This window comes from Thermobia domestica, chromosome 12, assembly GCF_964235325.1.
Source record: "Thermobia domestica chromosome 12, izTheDome1.hap1.1, whole genome shotgun sequence".
NCBI lineage: Eukaryota > Metazoa > Arthropoda > Insecta > Zygentoma > Lepismatidae > Thermobia > Thermobia domestica.
Genome location: NC_137465.1, coordinates 31622326 through 31641188, shown reverse-complemented (window position 1 = coordinate 31641188; position 18863 = coordinate 31622326). Strand labels below are relative to the sequence as shown.

Below are 18863 nucleotides of genomic sequence, written 5' to 3'. Positions count from 1 at the left end.
AAGGTAAACTCATATCGAGATGTTGAATGGCTCTCAAAATCCCCCGATTTGAAGGCGTGTGATTTTTTTTTTTTTTTGGGGGGGGGGAGTAATATGAAAAGTATGGTTTCCAAAACTCGTACGACAGACATTTACAATTTGAAGAAGCCATCTGAAACCTGAGATAAATCTACGCAGGGTTATGGACAACTTTTTAGAGATTGCGTTTAGAAATGTGTTTGCAGCAGGAGCAACGTGATTTTAAAAAAATGCTTTGAGCTGTAGTCGGCCATTCCATGCAAAAGTAAACCTTGTAGTGAAATTTTCATGTTGTTGGTATTTAACTGAAAATATGCCTTAAGTTAGCGAAGAATGTGTATCATTGACTGAAAAAAAATAAACGCAATTAAAATTTGTTTTGTCCAATTTTGGCAGTTCGAATTTACTGAACTGCCTGTGCATTACCGAGAAATATTTCAGGCGTTTGTTTGCAACACTTATTTATCCATGTGACTGATCTTGAGAAAGTAACGCTTGGAGGAAAAAAGTCATTGTCTGTTGTGTATATGATGCAGTGTTCGGCAGTGGATTATCACTTCTGATTCTCCTAGAAATAGCTCAGCACTTAAAAGTGTTTCGGATGTCCCGTCCGTAAGGAAAAAGGTAAAGAAGTTCTTTTTATGTTCTGTAGAGTAATAATAACGTTCTGAAAACACATATGTAAAGGTAGAAATGTAATTTCAATTTAATTTCAAAGTGTGATCAACCAGTGATTCATATTTAGCAAATAAACGAATTAAGAAAATGTGTCCCGTCCGTAAGAAGTACTCAATACAGTTACTATTTGTTGTCATCACTGAAAGGGGGGCTACAATCCTCAGTAATGAAACTATACAAAAGGTTTAAGATTTCTACAGCCGTGACGACATAAGTAGGCAAGCTCCTGGAAAGCACGATTTCAAGAGCGTTAAAACTGATAATGGAAAAATTAAAAAAAAAAAAAAAAAAGCTATATCTTTTAATGACAGTAAAAGAAACATTTGCTTTGTTTCGTACACAGTATTCTGAAACTAAAGTAAAGAAAAGTAAATTCTACGAATTGAGACCAACACACATTATGCTTAGTTCTAAAATGTAACATAATGTTTGTGTCTGTAAGCTTCACGCGAACTTCAATTTCATTGTGAGTGAACTGGTCAAGGCAATACATGGTTTTCCTAAAACCGCCAAAGATCTTAAAGACCTTTGCTGTGATGTGTCCAACGAAAATCGCATGACTGGAAACTGCCAGCTTTGTACAACAGATCTTTCAGCTTTTGTTGGTAGTGATTGTGATTTAAGTGAAGAAATATTTTGGAAGCAGTGGGTTGATGTGAACGGACACCCAACTCGTTGTACTGTCCATAGGACTGTTCCAGATGCAGTAAATGTGATACGAGAAAACTTGTTAAAATTTAAGACTCACTGCTTTGTTAAGATGACCCAAGAATCTTACTTTCAAATGAAAAAAGAGAACTTGAAGTGTGGCGAAGTTGTTCTGCAAGTAAATTTTGCAGAAAATTATTCCTGTGTGGCACAAGACGAAATACAGAGTGCACACTGGAACGAAACTCAAGTCACTATCTTTCCTGGTGTGGCCTGGATGAAGAATTCAAAGCAGTGCTATGCAATTATTAGTAACAATACGAGCCACGGCAAGTCCTGTGTGGGTCTTCTTGAAAACTTTAATTACTGACTTAAAGGCAAAACACAAAATTGAGCATATTAATGTTTTCTCAGATGGAACTTTTTTGCTACTTCTCACGGGAAAGGAGCCGTGGACGGTGTAGGAGGCACACTCAAGAGAATGGTGTGGGAAAGGGTTAAGTCTCGACAGATGGAGGTTTCTACAGCAAGGGAATTTTTCAAATGCTGCACTGAGCTTTGTAAGCCCGACGGAATTCAGTTATTCTTCGTTGGTGAAGAAATTGCGAGTGAACACAAGGATATTCTCGAGAAAAGGTGGTGCATTTATTCTATGCCGCAAGTTCAGTCTCGACATTACTTTCGCCCTGTTGATGAGCGTCAGATTGAAACCGGAAGAACTGTTCAATGTGAGACAAGTTGTTACGAAGTGTGGAAGCACGCTGAGCTAGAATCTTCAGATTTAGATCCAAGTGAAGGGATTAAAGACCGTCCGAAAGGAGCGCGAGTGAAATTCAGTGATATTTACTCGGATTCCGGATAATAATGTGATAACCCCCAATAAGTAAAGCAGAGTGACATTAAAAGTAGCCAAATTGGTTAAAGTGTTCGGAGAAATTAAACACACACACACAAACAATTGTTGTCACTTAAGGTAGTGTTGAGAAGAATGATGTTATTGAAATTTTGTACGTGATTCCGAGTTTGCTAAATATTTTAAAATGTGAATTCAACTGTTTACATCCAAGTGAAAAAATCTGTGAAGTTACAAGTCTCATCCAATCTCCTTGTATTAATACCGTAGGCCAGACGAAATATTTGTAGTTTTCTAGTAATATTGCAAATTTAAAAGAGTAATATGCTATGTACTTGTTACATGTAGTTGTGTTAATTTTTAAAAGAGTTCAAGTGCATAATTCCTTTCTGTTTCTCGAATCTGTAAACATTATGTCTAGTTTTAGTTCTTTTGTGGGTAATAACTAAGTTCAGACAGTAAAAAGTGTTCTAAGAAGTCCTTTTTAGCAATTATTTATTTGTCCCGTCCGTAAGATAATTCTTGGTCCCGTCCGTAAGATTACTAACTCTTTTTTTTATTGAGTAAAATATAAATTTTCTCAGATGAAACGTGAGGAAACGTGTACGTAAATATTTTAAACCCAACAGGAAAAAAAATAAGCTTGCTAAAATTTTGCAATTCGCAGAAAATGACGCTCAAGTTGACGTCTACAACAACATGTGTCCAAAAAATGTCCCGTCCGTAAGTTTAGTTACTGATCATCATAAAGGCGGTAAAATCGATTTCTGTTATTAAAAAATAAGGTTAGATAAAAAGAGCCCAGTTACCAATCTTAAGACATATAAACAATCCTATATATTTTATAGAATTTTGTTTTTTTGTTACAATCGTGAGCTAAAATGTCCCGTCCGTAAGAATGGAATGGCCGTAGTGCAACATATACTAAATTCACTTCCTTCCAATAAGCAAGCAGTTGTTTATTTACATATTTACTGTGAAAAAATATTAGATTTCCCTTCCGCACCCCTGTAATTTACAGTCATTAAATGCTTTTCATTTTGATCTCTACCTCTTCATTATTATTTTAGTTATTGGAACAAAAGATCCAATATATTTCAATCAAAAGTGTCCTTGTACGCCTTATATCTGAATAACTACATATAGTGTAGCCAAACCCAAACTATCAGTTAACTCAGTATGATGTGCTTATTCTGTAGAAAATACGAAAACTCGATTTAGGGGCCGTTCAAAAATTTTGTGGTCCCTAATCCAATTTTGGATCAAAAGTGTTTTTTTTTTTTTTTTTCAGGCCTTAAATCTGGAGAACTAGTGTAGCTAAACCCAAACTATCAGTTAACTCAGTATGATATGCTTATTCCGTAGAAAATACGAAAACTCGATTTAGGGGCCATTCGAAAATTTTGTGGCCCCTAATCCAAAAAATAATATTGGAGCAAAAGCTCCATTATATTTCAATCAAAAATTTTCTTGTAGGCCTTATATCTGGAAAACTACATATAGTGTAACCAAACCCAAACAATCACTTAACTCAGTATGATATGCTTATTTGCTGATATTTCACCATATATTATACATCATCAAGTATCAACAATTAGTAATTATTAATTGGTAAATAAACGAACCAAAAATTGATTCAAAAAATTTTCTGTTGATATTGTGATTAAATTGTGACATGAGCATAGGTCACAGATAGTTTCCTGGAAGTAGTCGTTACAGGTTGTGTAAAACTAATTGTGGCCAAGATAGCAATCTTTTGATTTTTTTTTAATCATTCCTAAAATTCTTGTATTAATTTGATTTTTTTAAGCATTTTCACGAACAAATTCTGTTTAGTTTTCGTTTTGATATTTCTTATTTTGTTTTACTCTGTATTTCATCGAGCTCTTGTACCTTTTCCTGTGTTTTAGAAAATTGTTTTTATGTTGATATTACTTGTATGAACAGCATAACAGTGTAAAAGGTCGTTGACCTTCTTTATGACGGGGTTAAATAGTCCCACTGCTGATTCCTCAATCATACGATTAATGAAGTGTGCATACCATTACTAAAAGTACAAGAACGTCGGTTACAAAAGATTCAAAGTGTTAGGTGGCTTGGCTGGTTTAAAATAAATCATACAGCAATTAATATTATTTTACTTTGTTACAGACTAATATCATCACTCCAAAGGACATGGCGTAAGAAGTGTTTCGAACTCAGTGTTGGAATTGAGGAATCTTTTTCGCACGTGGACTGGAAAGCTTTATGTTTAAGAGCGTTGAGAATACGTGAGGCAATAAAGACTGGAAGAGCCTTTGCTCTCATTAGTCGTGGTGACCCACACAAATCACCGTTATGTGTGGTGGATTATTCACAGCAATGTGTTGTAATTGGTAAGATTAATCTTGTACCTGTATGAAATATTTCTGTATTATGGCTAAATAACAAATTTCAGTGACTTATAGATGTTTCCGAAACGAGATTTTTCAGTCTTTTTCTCAGCGTTCGTTCACAAGCTTACATTTTTAGTTGAATTTAGGATAAGAATTTCATTTGGAATTTATATTTATTTTTTTTTTATTTATTTATTTTTATTTTTTTTTATTTTAATATTGAAATCAACGGTCTGAACTTTTAGGAATATTCAAAGGACTGAGAAAGTGAAAGACATTTTGAAATAAAAAAAAGTAACAGAATGAATAAATCAAATTATATACTTTTGAAAGGTACACTCGTAAGCTATTTTTCCACATAATCGCCATGCAAATCAAGGCACTTATCATACCGTGGCACAAGTTTTTCAATATCGTCGTGGTGGAAATTTGCCGTCTGGGATTTCAACCACTGGTTTACACCGGCATGCAGTTCGGTATCAGTAACAAAGCGTTGTGTAGCGAGCCATGTCTTCATCGCTGGGAAGAGGTGGTAGTCACTCGGCGCCAAATCCGAGCTGTAAACCCATTCAAAACCATCCAAGAGCTCTCGGGTACGATTGGTCATGTGTGGCATTGCCTCACTTGGCTTTCACTCATTATTCCATGTCTGTACACTTTACATAGTTGGCCATGGATTTCAATTGGCGTGTGGCTTTTTGCCAACAAAAGTCTGTACGGAAAAATCAACAGAAACCACTTTTCTATAACATACGTTAAACGGTAAATTTAAATGTTTTTCAAGACCTCTTTGTTTTAGATTTTCATATCAACAGAGACAATGTTTTCTTTGCAAAATTTCCCATTTTACCTATATTACGAATTGAATTTCGATATATTACGGATTAAGCCAACTGTTAAGTATTGGCCATGGATATTGGAAAGGATGCGAACCGAATTAACTGTTCATGTTTAAAATCGTAAAACTGTGCGAAATCTACTGCAAAGCTATACTTCATATTTTGAACTTTGGAAATTGCTGCATATTGCACGATACCTATGGATTATAGTTAAGCTGGAACCAAATTACTTCAACTAGCTATTAATTCCACTTGTTGCAAAGCATGTTGAAACTTACTCTCAATGCAAATGGGCAGCCACAAAACTAAATTACTCGTTTCAAACATATAACTAACTTCTGAAATGTTAATTCACTTGGAAACGATTAAAGAACTCATTAGAATATGGACATATGAACATTGTCAATACTTTTTCTTGTGGCTGAATAATATTGTTAAAATATATAATTTTTAGTGCACTAGAAACAACTTATGTGCTCAACGTTCGTCATGTCGAGTAATTCTACTCCGAAACTATTGCCTTTTTTGCTCACTAGATAGGGTCACATGTATGTAAGCAAGGAAACGCTCACTTAAATATATGGGAATTGATAAAGAAATAATCCAACAGTTCATTTTATTCAGTTAATTTATGTACCGTGAATGAAAACTATTGAAATGTAGTAAAAAGCTTTTAAAACACGGATGACTACTTAGTTAATTTAAGTTTAAGTTATCAAATTTTAATAATCTCCGACGATTGACAGCTTTCTTACGCGGGGGACGGTACATATCTTTGCACTGGCAGTCGCCGTACTGTCAGTGGATCAGCTCAAACCATAACTCAGTCAAGATGCATTTCGGCGTGTCGCGGGAATACATTTGCTGTACATATCCTGTCTCCGTTCATGTAGTTCACTAATGGACCGCTAACACGTAATAACTTATGCATGTTCCGTTTCTGCGCAGCGACGACCCGGCAGTTCGCAACCTCGCTATACGACCACGCTCGAAGTCATTTAATTGCACAGTAGCCGTTCTCTGGGGTCGTCCTTGCATTGCAGACACAGACTAATTTCATCGCAACGGATTGAAGTACTGCTACCTCGACATGTCGGACGCTCTTCAAATTACTAGCAGCATACCTTTTATGATGCCAGTATGGTGGAACCTTCAAATTAAAATAAGCTTATCGTATACAGACTGGTGCTAATTTTGTTCAAATCGGGTAATGTATACTACGGAGTGTTCTTAAACGTGTATTCATCAGTGTGTTTTGACCATTTAATGGTCAAACTAGTGTCGAAAATAGGATAGGTTCTGCGTCTAATTGTTTTATTATTATTATTATTATTATTATTATTATTATTATTATTATTATTATTATTATTATTATTATTATTATTTAATTTCGGTTCGAAAGCGGGATGTTTCATAGGTTCACTTCCATGAAGTAGAATGTGCTGGTTTGCTGGTCTCCGATGAACCGGTTAATTTGGTCGGGCAACTGCAGCAACGAGTTTGACCGGAAGTGGTAGAAATCAACTGCCATTTATGGTTCGAGTATTGATTGCCACAGACATCAATCTTTTTTTTTTTAAATTTCCAATAAATAAATAAATAAATCTTTCTACCTACCTACCTACCCATCCATCCATCCATCCATCCATTTACTTACTTACTTACTTACTTGGCACTTCAAGATGTTTGTCTTGTTTATTTTCATACTGCATCTTCTCCTCAGTTTGTTATTAACATATGTTTTTGTGTTCATAATACTGATAAAATATCCTCCGCAAGTGTCATTGGTAAAGAGTTTATTATTTTTCTTGATCCAAAATTGGCTTTAGTTCTGAATTTCTTGAAAATTATTCTGCTTCCTTGATATACCTAGTACTTTTGTTTTCATTTATGAACCTAAATTGTAGAATATTTGACGGAAGATGACATGTTTATGAGTGGTTGAATATATTAATATTATGCTTATTTTTTAGGTCATGTTAATCAAATGAGAGTCTGGATGCTTCCCGAAGATGCCTTTTCTACTAATTGGTTGCGTTTTTCCTCGTTCTGCAGTTTATCATCTAATGTGTCGTGTGTACATTTTCATGATGGCCATATCATTTGTGGACATAACGACGGTATATTGACTACTTTTGTCTGTAGACAAGAAGAGAATACTTGTGATTTTCACAGGCTATACTCGCGTCATGCTGGTGTGGTATTATGCGCTGCATTTAGTTTAAAATTAGGAATAATAGTTAGTGGAGCTAGCGATAGTACAGTAAAGATTTGGTCTTATCATACTGGATGGCTTTTGCAAACACTACAATATACACATTGGATTATAGAAATTTCACTTATGCCAGCGGAACCAGAATGTAAAAAGAAGAACATGTTGTTAGTAAGAACTAAAGATGTTTTACAAATTTTCTCGTGGGTTCTGGACATTTCTGCAGAAAATTACGTACCTGTGTTTGCTACTAATTCAGAAATAGGTAGTGATGATGTAAGCTTTCCGTTGAAATGCGAAAACAATTTTTTCACTCCAGGTTGTCATGTCGTGAATGAAAATTTGTACTATATCGAACAGAATTTAGTGGGCAAAGCTGAAAGAGGAAATGCAGAACTTGTAATTCAAAATTTGAATACGAAACAATCGACTGTCAGGATACCTTTAGGACTCAAAATTCGAAAGTTACTAGCCGTTGGCAAATGTTTTGCGTTGTTTTTACTACCCTCAAACAGCAGTAGAGGAAATCTAATCATTTTAGATCTCAATACGAAACAATTGATCGGTGGATGTGAGATTCCGCATTCAAGGTAAGAATTCATAAGTTTGGCTTCGCCATTAAATTCTTTTAAAAGTTTTCAGATGCCTCATACATTCAGCTTAAAAAGTGCAAATTCTTAGTACAGTATATTCCGTGAACAAATTGGTACAGAGTGCTTTGAATTAAATATCTATTTCTTGTTCATCATCATCATCATCATCATCATTAAAAAAAGAATTATTCAGCTGTGTGTATTTCTACAAAAAAATGAATTGCCTACCAGAAAAGAACACAGTAATTAAAAGGTCTCAAATTTTAAATGTTCAAGAGATATAATGGGATTCAAAATGGTATAATGTTAATATCAAAGTAAGTAGTTGTCTTGGCTTTTACTTGCAGCATTTAAGAAATTCTTTAAAAAACTTTATCGAGAGTCAAATTTTTTAATGGGATAGCTAAGTGGTAGAGCGTGGGGTCCTTGGTTCGATCCTAGTTTGTGATGGACAAACATCATATGCATAGATTTGCTTGAGGTTCTCCCGTTTTCTCTTCCCACTTTTTTAATTTCACCACTTCCTTTATTCTCATCATCACCGTTTCCCTTAGCCTACACGACACAACTATGGAGGTAAAATTGAAAGATTTCTTTTTCAATCTTTTAAATGAACAAACAAAAAAAGACTCATATTAAAGAAAGGAGGAAACAACCGATTTATTTTACACACTACAATCCTCTGTAGGTGCGAATTAAACAACTTACAAAGAGTGAAAAAGTGGCTTGACTTAATTTCTACAGCACATGTTCCCTGAATTCAAGATATAAAATTTAAGGTTACAGTAAAAATTTAGCAAACTAAAATCTCAGGAAAATTTGGTGACTGCCTACATAAGACGTAAGTTTTCTCAGCCGAAGTATGAGAAACATTGCAGCAACGATACAGATTTAGAATTTGCAAGTTAGAAAATAACAATATTTTATGTATACAGTTACAGTATTGTCACTTTAGACCAATTAAGTTTGTTAATAGAGAAAAAAAAAAAACATAAGTGGAAAAAAGTGAGACTTGTTGGAATAATTTGATTGGCATAGAAGGCGTTGAAGTTACGTAGTGGTGCCGTTGAAGTACACTTTGTAAAATATATATTCTCCTTGAATTGTTAATGTCTCATCGCCTTCAACCCATTGTTTCAGAAGATAACGTCTAGAAGATATTTCTTTCGGCATTCTTATACTGCCACAGGACTACACAATTTCAAATCCACACACATACACAACAGTTGCAACTTTAACTCCCGTGATCAGTGACATGGAAATTTTGTTGTAGGTTATTCTATGTTTCGCTCCAATCAGTTTACTCCATTTAAACTATAAATATAATACATTGTAAATTATTGATGTTTGAAACAGACGATGTTAGGTTAGAAGAAAATATTCTAGGATTTACACATAATTGGATACAAAAAGTAATATCAAGTGGATTTATTTTCTTTTAAACAAGAACATACAGTTTTGAATACAGGCTTTTAATACAGTAAAACTTACCTTCAACACGCCCTTTATTAAAGTGAAATTTATCTTAAACAGAAATATTTCACGGTCCCATGATTTAGAAGTCAAAATATGTGTTAAATTCCCTTGATTAATCGGAATCTGTGTTGCGAAACGGATATTAAAATAAGCTTTTTAACCGAAATTTCCAGATTCCGGAATGCAGTGTTTAGAAACATTTTAGATATTCTGTGAGAGGTTAGATATATGAACTATGTTGTCTGTAAAGGTCTTCAGTTTCTTGTTACACTACTTACACACTTAACCTTTAGTCCACCAAGCCAGTTCCGCCATGTAAGGTCCAAGATGCCGTGCGACTTTTGACACGGTTATTTATATCTTCTTCCAAACAGTTGACAGTCATACATCGTTACTGGGAGGATGAATCACTCGCCTCCTTTCTTATTCTCCCTTCACATAATCTTGAAAGACATTCTCAACTAACAACAATGAACCATTTCAAGGTCTTGAGTCTGTACTTATTATATAATAGAAACTTGAAATTCCATTTATAAGAAATCTTGTTGCACATTAAAAATTATCAATTTGACCATTCCTTTAAATGTGCATTTATATGCAGTAACGGCATAGACATGCACTAACCTTCAAAATATGCACTAATCTTCAAAAGGAAAAGTTAACATGTCTCGTTGTTACTCAAAAATAAAGTTCAGTTTACAAAATATTGTAATTGTGAGTTTAAGTTGTATACAAGGATAATTTTACTAAATTTTAACAATTACTTGATTCTATCAAAGTAAATAAATTAAATATGCATTGATCTGCTGTAAATAACTAAAGTTGGCCATAAATAATAATAATAAATGACTATTGATAAAGTTTTGTATTGTGTCACTTTTCAAAAGTAAAAGAAGAACAGAAAGGAAACCGATGGAAGCATGAAAAGAGCAATTTGTTTGTTGAAACTATAAATAGATAAAATAGAGCATTTTGTCATAAATTTTGAGCTTTTATAGTAGTATTAACACAGTCTAAAGTAACGATAATTATTTTATTTTCAGCTCTAGTTCTCCTAATTTGGGACAGATAGCTGTATGTGAAACACAGTGGCTTAATGGTTTAAAGAATATTTGTTCAGGATCGCCTCTGCTTTGTATGTGCCTTCAAGATGGACGTAATCTGACAGTATACTGGAGACAAGATTTTTAATAGTGGATAAAAATAACAACATGTTTAAGACTTGTACCTTCACTAGCAAAAGTATTTCTCCCCTGACGGCTGTAACTCCATTACTTTTGCTGGTTTCACAAACGCCCGGACAGATGCATCCCAACTTACACGTAGCATTTCAAGCGCTAATGACAGTTTAAGCCTGGGGAGCACTGAAGCAGGCTTTTGCTTTGGAGTTAATGCGCTAAAATTCTCTCCATTTTAAGATGAATTTCTGTTGTCAGGAGGGTGTTGTTCAATGAACGCCATATGTCAATGACATGATATTTTACGTGTATAATTTATTATTTCACTGCGTACTGCATGTGCGAAAAAAAAAAAAAAAAAAAAAAAACATCATACTTGAGGTGGAAAATGTTTAACGAAACTGAAAATATTAAATCTGGAACAATTGCAGGAAATAAATTTTCAAATCTTTGTCTTTTCAAATATCTTCCTCCCCACAGGAGATGTTACTTATCACACAGTGTATGGATGAATGAATTTAACTTGAAATTGAAACACATTAAAAGGTTCATTTCTGGCAGGGTTAGAAGCCGTTCTCCTGTGCGGAATTGCAATGCAGTAACCATTTACGCTGACCAATCACCTGACGTTGCACAAAAACTGTTAGCTTGTTGATAAATTTTCATGAAAAACTAGATCAGATACTAAGGTCTGCATGAAGGGAGTCATTAGTTGAGTTACTCATCATTTCCTTCTTCAACTCAGAATCAGATTACATAAATCTTCCTCAATGAGGAAATTGTCTTGAAACATTTAGCAAGTTGAGGCTGAGGTTTTAATATTGGTCCTGCAGTAGGGTAGGCCGAGAAAAGTCTAATGTTTTTTTCAGGTCGTAATACCACGGAAAAGTTGCGAATTGGGGTGTCTAAAAAGAAGTAAAAAACCGAAGTAAAATCGGTTTATATCTTCCAGTTGTGCATATACTCCAAATTTTGGCAAAATTAATATATATATATATATATATATATATATATATATATATATATATATTGACATTTTAAAATTAGCCTTTTTCTGAATATAATAGCTCAATGTTACGTAAATTACTATGCATGCAGAAATTTGCAAACCTTTGGTGAATTTAACAAAGAAAACTAGAGCGTTCGTGATAGAAGAAGAGGAAAGGAAGGCATGGGACACTCTCAAGTCGAAATTCGCATCTTCACCCATTCTCGCACACTATTACCTATCACAGGAGGTACATGTCTTCACAGATGCGCCCCAGACAAAAATCGGAGGCTATATAGCCCAGAGAAAGGAGGATAGGGAATTACATCCTATTGCTTATTTTTCATTTACGTAACACTGGTGTCTAGGGTGGTACATTTTCAATTTCTGTAAGAGAAAAATGATTACATATTTTTATGTCACGAAGGAAAGAAAATTAAGCAGTTAGTTAACTTTTTGCTCGAATGTATCGGAATTAAATCAGATGAGGGTTTCCGTTTTGTGGTGGATTGGCGTCACTTCCGTTTCCCGAGATGTGATTTTCTTTCTGTTGCGAGCATAAGTTAACTTTGTTGTTTGCTAAGACGCCTTAATCAGATTGTAAACTATGCCATCTCCTATAGTGGAACGTAATAGAATCATTTGGAGAAGGAGTCGGGCATTAGCCAATTGGATCCGTAGGAGATATCCTACCTTGCACTGGAATGCTCCCTTTGTTCAAATACTGTACCTATTCGTGTCGTCTAGTTTGAGTATGGGGGATGGGGTGATTATGACTCGCTTTAAGTGTTGCCGGGTGAGAAGTCACATTATAGAGTGGTTCGCAGAAGAGATGCCATCTCTTGGAAAAACCTCTGACTTAACTGTGAGAATACGCAGGGGAACTCTGGAGTGGACCCTCGAAGATGAGAAAATTATTTCTACATTGGTGATTAGGCACATTCTTTGAATTTAGGATGATTCTATAATCGTCTAGGATCTACTAGTGGTTCAAAGGTTAAAATTCTTGTAAATATATGTATAGTGTTTGTGCCATAATTAAGATCTAAATAAAGTCTAGTTCTCTTTTCAAACGGATTTTTCGTACTTCCCTCATGAAGTTCCATACGAGGTTAGGTTTTCATAAGACGTTATATAAGTTAGTTTTAATTCTCACTAATCAAAGTCTTCCTGGAGATATTCCCTCCAAGTGATTTTTCGAGGATTTACTTTTAAAGGTAGTGAAGATTCATCTAGATGCATGATCAGGCGTATACTAATGCATACCCGTAATTGGAGTAAAGTGTCGTCATCCATCTTCTCATTCTTCGTTCCAATTTATGGTACCACCATTTAAATATAATCACAATGGCCGAACGTTTGTAATTTAGTATAAGGTATCTAATAATATAGAAACGAAATCCCGGAGGTAGTATCCATTTTCTCTGGGCCAGTGGAATGTTAGCGAATAGGCTATCCCAGAGGCTCTGTTCTTTATGCAAAACATATGTAAAAATGCGTACAGGGAGAAAATATTTTCTATTCATGGTCATAGGGAGTATTTGTCTGACAATACTTAGACGTGATTTGAGCCTCGGTTTCCTCTATGGTCATATAGCACAATGCACCACTTCTGCGTGAGATAGTCCTGGCTTCCTCTATACTGGTGCTAACAAAATCCAACAATTTCTGTGTGGCTTGTATTACGGTATTTACATCCAAATAACCTTTGATAATGTGTACGCAAATCTCTTTCGATTTGGCGAATAAATCCGTAGGGATATGCCGCTTAACGAAGGCGGGAGAAAATTTTATATTCATTCTTCTATTATTTGAGCTAATAGTGAATGTGCTAGGTAATAATTGATATAAGGAATAGGGGAAAAAAGGATGGGAAATTTAAATCTAAATTTATAATTTACTGTAGGTGATTTTCTTACTCATCCGTTTTCCTAAAACAAGAAAAAGATAGTAAGTTCTCCTCCCATAGTTTCATTTAATTTTGCTGAAGTTACTGGGATTAAGATGGTTTACAGGAATAAATATCCTCTAACCCTGAATTCTGAGAGATACGGCCGTGCCCACATAGGGTGACGCATTTTGTTGCAATACCACTGATAGATCTTTAATAATGTTTTTACACTGCACCATAATGTACTGTTCTATGTTTAGGATGGGAGCAAGTGATCGAGATTGGATGAAATCCTTGCATAGGGGATTGTATGCAGTATTCAGCATCTATTATAAAAGTTCTCGGCATGGCTTCCCGTAATATATTAGTAGCTAATTGGGAGGCTGTTTGAATTGTAGCTCCATCAGAAAGGATTTCCCTACAATAGTTTAAGATTTGTTCAGTGGTATGGGTTCCTTCATTATATTCTAATCCAGTTAAGGTTTCATACATCTTTACTGCGGTCACATCATAATGTGTTAAGCTATCATATTCAAGATCGGGTTTTAGAATAAAATTCTCGGGGTATAGAGCTACATGATGTCCACTATCATAGGCATGGATCATCATTACGGTGAGTTGCTTTGGCACATAAAGAGCGTGACCGAGCTGTAAGTTTTCGATACTAATGATATTTATAGGAGCTGCTAGTTTTCCTGGCCTACGGGCGTTTACCATTAACGACCCTATAGAGTCCATTTCGGTGTCACTATCCGTATTAGTATTTGAGTTCATACTAAACTCGAACGGAATAAAGGTAAGAGATGTAATTTAAGATAACGTTTTATGATATAACTTATAGATACTAAATACATGTTATTTAATTCCAATGTCTTATTTTTAGTTAATAATTATACTATACATTATCAACAGGGTCTTAGCAACAATAACTGTTTAGTGCTACCAATACTGCTCTGTCTCTTTTGTGCTTTATAAAATTATGACATTCCTGCTGGCGTGGAGTTTTGAACCTGTTCCTTGCTAGCTTTAGAAAAATGGAATGGGATGAAATCTTTAAGTTTTACGTCCCACTGTTATGCCGGTTAGGCTAAAGGAGACAGCGGTGATGAGAAATGAATGAAATGGTGGAATAAAGAAAATGGGAGAAAACGGGACAACCCCGAGGAAACCCCCCACACACGGTGTTTGTCCACCACAAAGTTCATTTGGAGGGGTCTGGGATCGAACCCGGGACCCCAAGCACCAGAGGTGAACGCTCTACCACTGAGCCACCGCAGCCCTTGCAAGCTTTAAAGGAGAGTTTCTATACATTTGGGGTATACGGGAGTCTAGGTTTTTCTTGGCCCTTATTGATCTCATTTTTATGAAAGAACCTAACTTGCTACCACATTTATAGCTAAATGGCTATTTCCCTCCTTAACAAAGATATGTTCGTAGTATCCTTAAACAAGAAACAGAAAAGTACTACCTTGGGGTCGTCCACACATTACATAACGCGTCAAAGGGAGGGGGGGAGTGAGTTCGGTCTTGCGTTACGAAGTGTGACAAGGGGGAGGAGGGGTTTCCGTCCTCGTTACGTTACGTATGTTTTTTTGTTGTAATTTTTATTTTTATTCTCAGGTCTCTATGCAGTCTTTTAAACAATTACAGTAGTTGTATTCAGTTCTTTTCTTTTTCTAAATAAATAAATATTGCTATTCTTTTTGAAAACTGTGAACATATAGCCTATATAAATTGAATCATGTAGAAGGGATTCGAAGACGCTACTACACCAACATGACTGGTGACGAACCCTGCGTGTATTACAATACAATAAAACACCGTTTTGTTGCTATTGCAGCATTGCGTTTACGGCATACCATTTTCTGGAGTTCATTGTTAATGATCGTAACTAGCGCTTGAAAATGCCCTCGCGTTCCCACTCGTATTGCTATTTCTGAGAATATTATTTAAAACTTTTGATTTGAATCATTACCCACTCTGTTCTTCTAAGAGGTTTCCCTTGTGAAACAGAAGAAACTTTTTCGTGAAATAATAATTTCCGCGACTGAACGATCCATGATTTGTAGAGCAAAATTAGATATTAAAAGCCTAATTGCGTGTGATGTTAATCTCATACTGATTTTTTTTTTTAATTAATTTTAACGTTTCTGGAGAAATAGAGTTTATTCACATTCTCGGACTGATTCAAGACAAGAAGAATTTGAAAACAGATAAACTGAAGTCCAAAGTCCAAAGAAGATGCTCGAAAGCTTGTTCACAAACGAGATGTGCTTGCTCCTCCACGTGTGCAGCCACTTTGAATCTATGGTTGACGAGGAAGAAAACTTCTTTGCATTGTCGACAGTGGCGAACTTGAAATACACGAAGCATCCTGGATGCCGAAAAAAAAAAAAAAAAAAAAAAGTAGGTGACAGTTCTTTAGATTCTGTTTTACCTGCATCTTCCGGCAGTATTTCCTCTTTGTCATCATCGGTGATCTAAAAGGATGGGTGAGATCTTGGGAAAACGACAGTATGCAATTTCGAAGAATTAAGACTGATTAATTAAACAACCTTATAGGGTTAAAATATTATTACGGTACTACCAATTTTTAATATTTTGATTTGTTGGCGAAAAGACACTACAAACATATTCAGAATACAAGCATTTTGTGATAAAAAGTTCCATCATTAAAAATAGATTTTAATTGTAATAATTTCCAAAATAAGCAAAATTGGAGAAAAAACAAAAATCATAAACTGTTACGTAACAAAGGGGGAGGCGCTCAGCCTTGCATTACGAACTTTGACAAGGGGGATGAGGGAGGGAGAGGGAAAAAATGGTCAAAAATAGCGTTACGTAATACGTAGACGGCCCCTTGCTGCATTCTTTCACACATTTTTTTTCGTACGAATCTTATCTGACGGAAACCAATAGATTGTATAGTATTATAAATTAACAAACTCTTTATTTCTCTGTGAATAGTATGAGGCTTGAATTTTTGCGTAGCATCGGAAAATAAATATGAGAATGGGTCTAAAAACAATATGGAAAACCAGATTATGTGAAAGAAGTGATATAACTGAATGAATGGACTTCTCGGAAAGATATTTCACCTTCCTGGACGTCAGTGTGGGCTTTGCTACAGACTGTGGAGGTTCTTCTCTCTTCGATAAAGATGTTTTTTTTTTCGCACATCCTTGTAGTTATCCACTTTTCATCACTCGTCAATAATCACTTGAGAAATGGCTCGCGTTCGTTGTTTGAGTAAAGATTCATAGATAGAAATTAGATCTAGTAAATATTTTTTAGGCAGATCATACGGCACCCAAACATCGAGTTTCTTTTCTTCTAGTCAGTTTTCTTCAAATGGTTACCACTTTTTGGTGATGAATATTTAAGTCATTGTCGATGTCATGATTTTTTACACACGTCTTGTTCTTTTTTTACATTATATTCTACTTTTCTGCGATTTTTGCTTGCTGCGAGTAGCCTTCTAGACATGGAAATTTTCAGAACGAAAGACTCTAAAACATTCTGATTGTTACTTTTTGATAGCCGATCTTTTTCTAAACAGCACAAATATCTTCATGACACTTCCATTCCCAAATTAAACGAGATCAGTTTCACATATAAATTATCATTTAGTCTATGCCATTGGATTGGTTTCATTAAAATGTTTCCTAGTTTGAAAAATTACAAATTGAATGTTGTTGTAGAAACGGACCTAAGTTACATTTTGTGGAATTGTGATATCAGTGACTTCCTATCAGAAATTCCCTTAAAATAGGCACATTACTTTTCCGGTTTGGGCAAATATCTTTCTGCTGAGCTCTCGCTATGGAAACTGTGTTTAAACATACCAAAATCCAAAGTGAATACTTGTGAGAATACCAAGAAAGCTTCAGCTGCAGAATTTATTATCCTCAAAGAAGGGTTTAAAGTTCAAACGAGGGACGGACGAATCTTAGCATCTTTTTCAAATGTTTAATTTGGTAAGTTCTTAAATGTTAATTTTCAATTTCAGGCAAAGCGTTGAACTCCGTGTTCAAGATTAGTTATGGTGGCAGAACGATTGATCGTTAAAATATTTTATATATACTTTACACTGTTGCGTCATACATCGGCTAAATAGACACAACTATTCTAGACTTCGAAACTTCCTATGTCACCTTCAAACACAAACAACTTCCTGTGCAGTAAAATCTTCCTGTGGCACCTTTACTTAAGTACACTGTCGAAAGTATTCTTTTTAAAGCAACGATATGAGCCACAATGGAACGAAGATGGAATTACAAGAAGCCCCTGTAGCAGGATTCGAACTCGAGTCGCTCAGTTGCAGGTAAACGCTTTACTGACTATGCTATTGTGCCCCATTTCACAAAGCAAAACATGTCATCGTAGAGTTACAATATTATTAGTTTGTTGGAATGGAAACTGGAAGATCTTAAAGCGATGTAAACGTAAAATTGTAATTACTGTGTGTTTCAGATGTAAAGCATCGCGGACAGTAGCCAATGGTGCGCGATATTCAGAGCGGTGTTGCCGGACTGCGGACTCCCCTTTCCCTTCTTGCTCTTCCTCCAGTTGAGATTATGACACATACATATGAGATTATTCACAATGTAAATATACTATTCCCTCAAACTCAAAAATTTTGACTGTACATCCTAGAAGTATATAAGCGTATAGCAACTAAATTACTTACCTGTTAACTTTTCCAGTAGAAATGCTAAACACTCGCCTTCAACACTACTTTCACTATCGTCTATGTCAGTTAATATTTCGTCATTGTCTGAATCTGAGTCTTGTAAATTTACTATTATGGGTTCCAAAAATTGTAAACATGAAATATAATTCTTCGAACTTGATTTCGTATTACTTAAAAAAAAGAAAGAAAGAAAACTCCGCACTTCTACTCGGTTTGCTTAAAGACATTGTCAACTATAATTTTGGAGAACAAACGAACTACCACGAAATAAAGCAACCCAGACACTTATGAATTCTGTTTATGGTGGAAGAGAAGTTACGTTCCTACACAACTAGCCCCTTTGTTTCCTTATCAGTTTTCATAACAAATAACATTCTTGGGCTTGGTCTAGGTCTCACAAAAGCAATCCATCTGATTCCTA

At 35.2% G+C, this 18863-nt stretch overlaps 1 protein-coding gene across 2 annotated transcripts in view; it reads left to right on the top strand.

Annotated features, from left to right (window-relative positions):
- The window catches only part of LOC145666397 (uncharacterized), a 79811-nt gene that overhangs the window by 53415 nt on the left and 7533 nt on the right, over window positions 1–18863 (top strand). The window contains exons 3-5 of one of the 2 annotated variants that reach the window (XM_081733599.1): window positions 4349–4572; window positions 7385–8213; window positions 10736–12931. In XM_081733599.1, the coding sequence (XP_081589725.1) occupies window positions 4349–4572; window positions 7385–8213; window positions 10736–10883 (1201 nt within the window). In that variant the 3' untranslated portion in view covers window positions 10884–12931. Of the gene's footprint in view, window positions 1–4348; window positions 4573–7384; window positions 8214–10735; window positions 12932–18863 lie in introns of those variants that run through there. The other variant, XM_081733600.1, reaches the window with a different exon arrangement.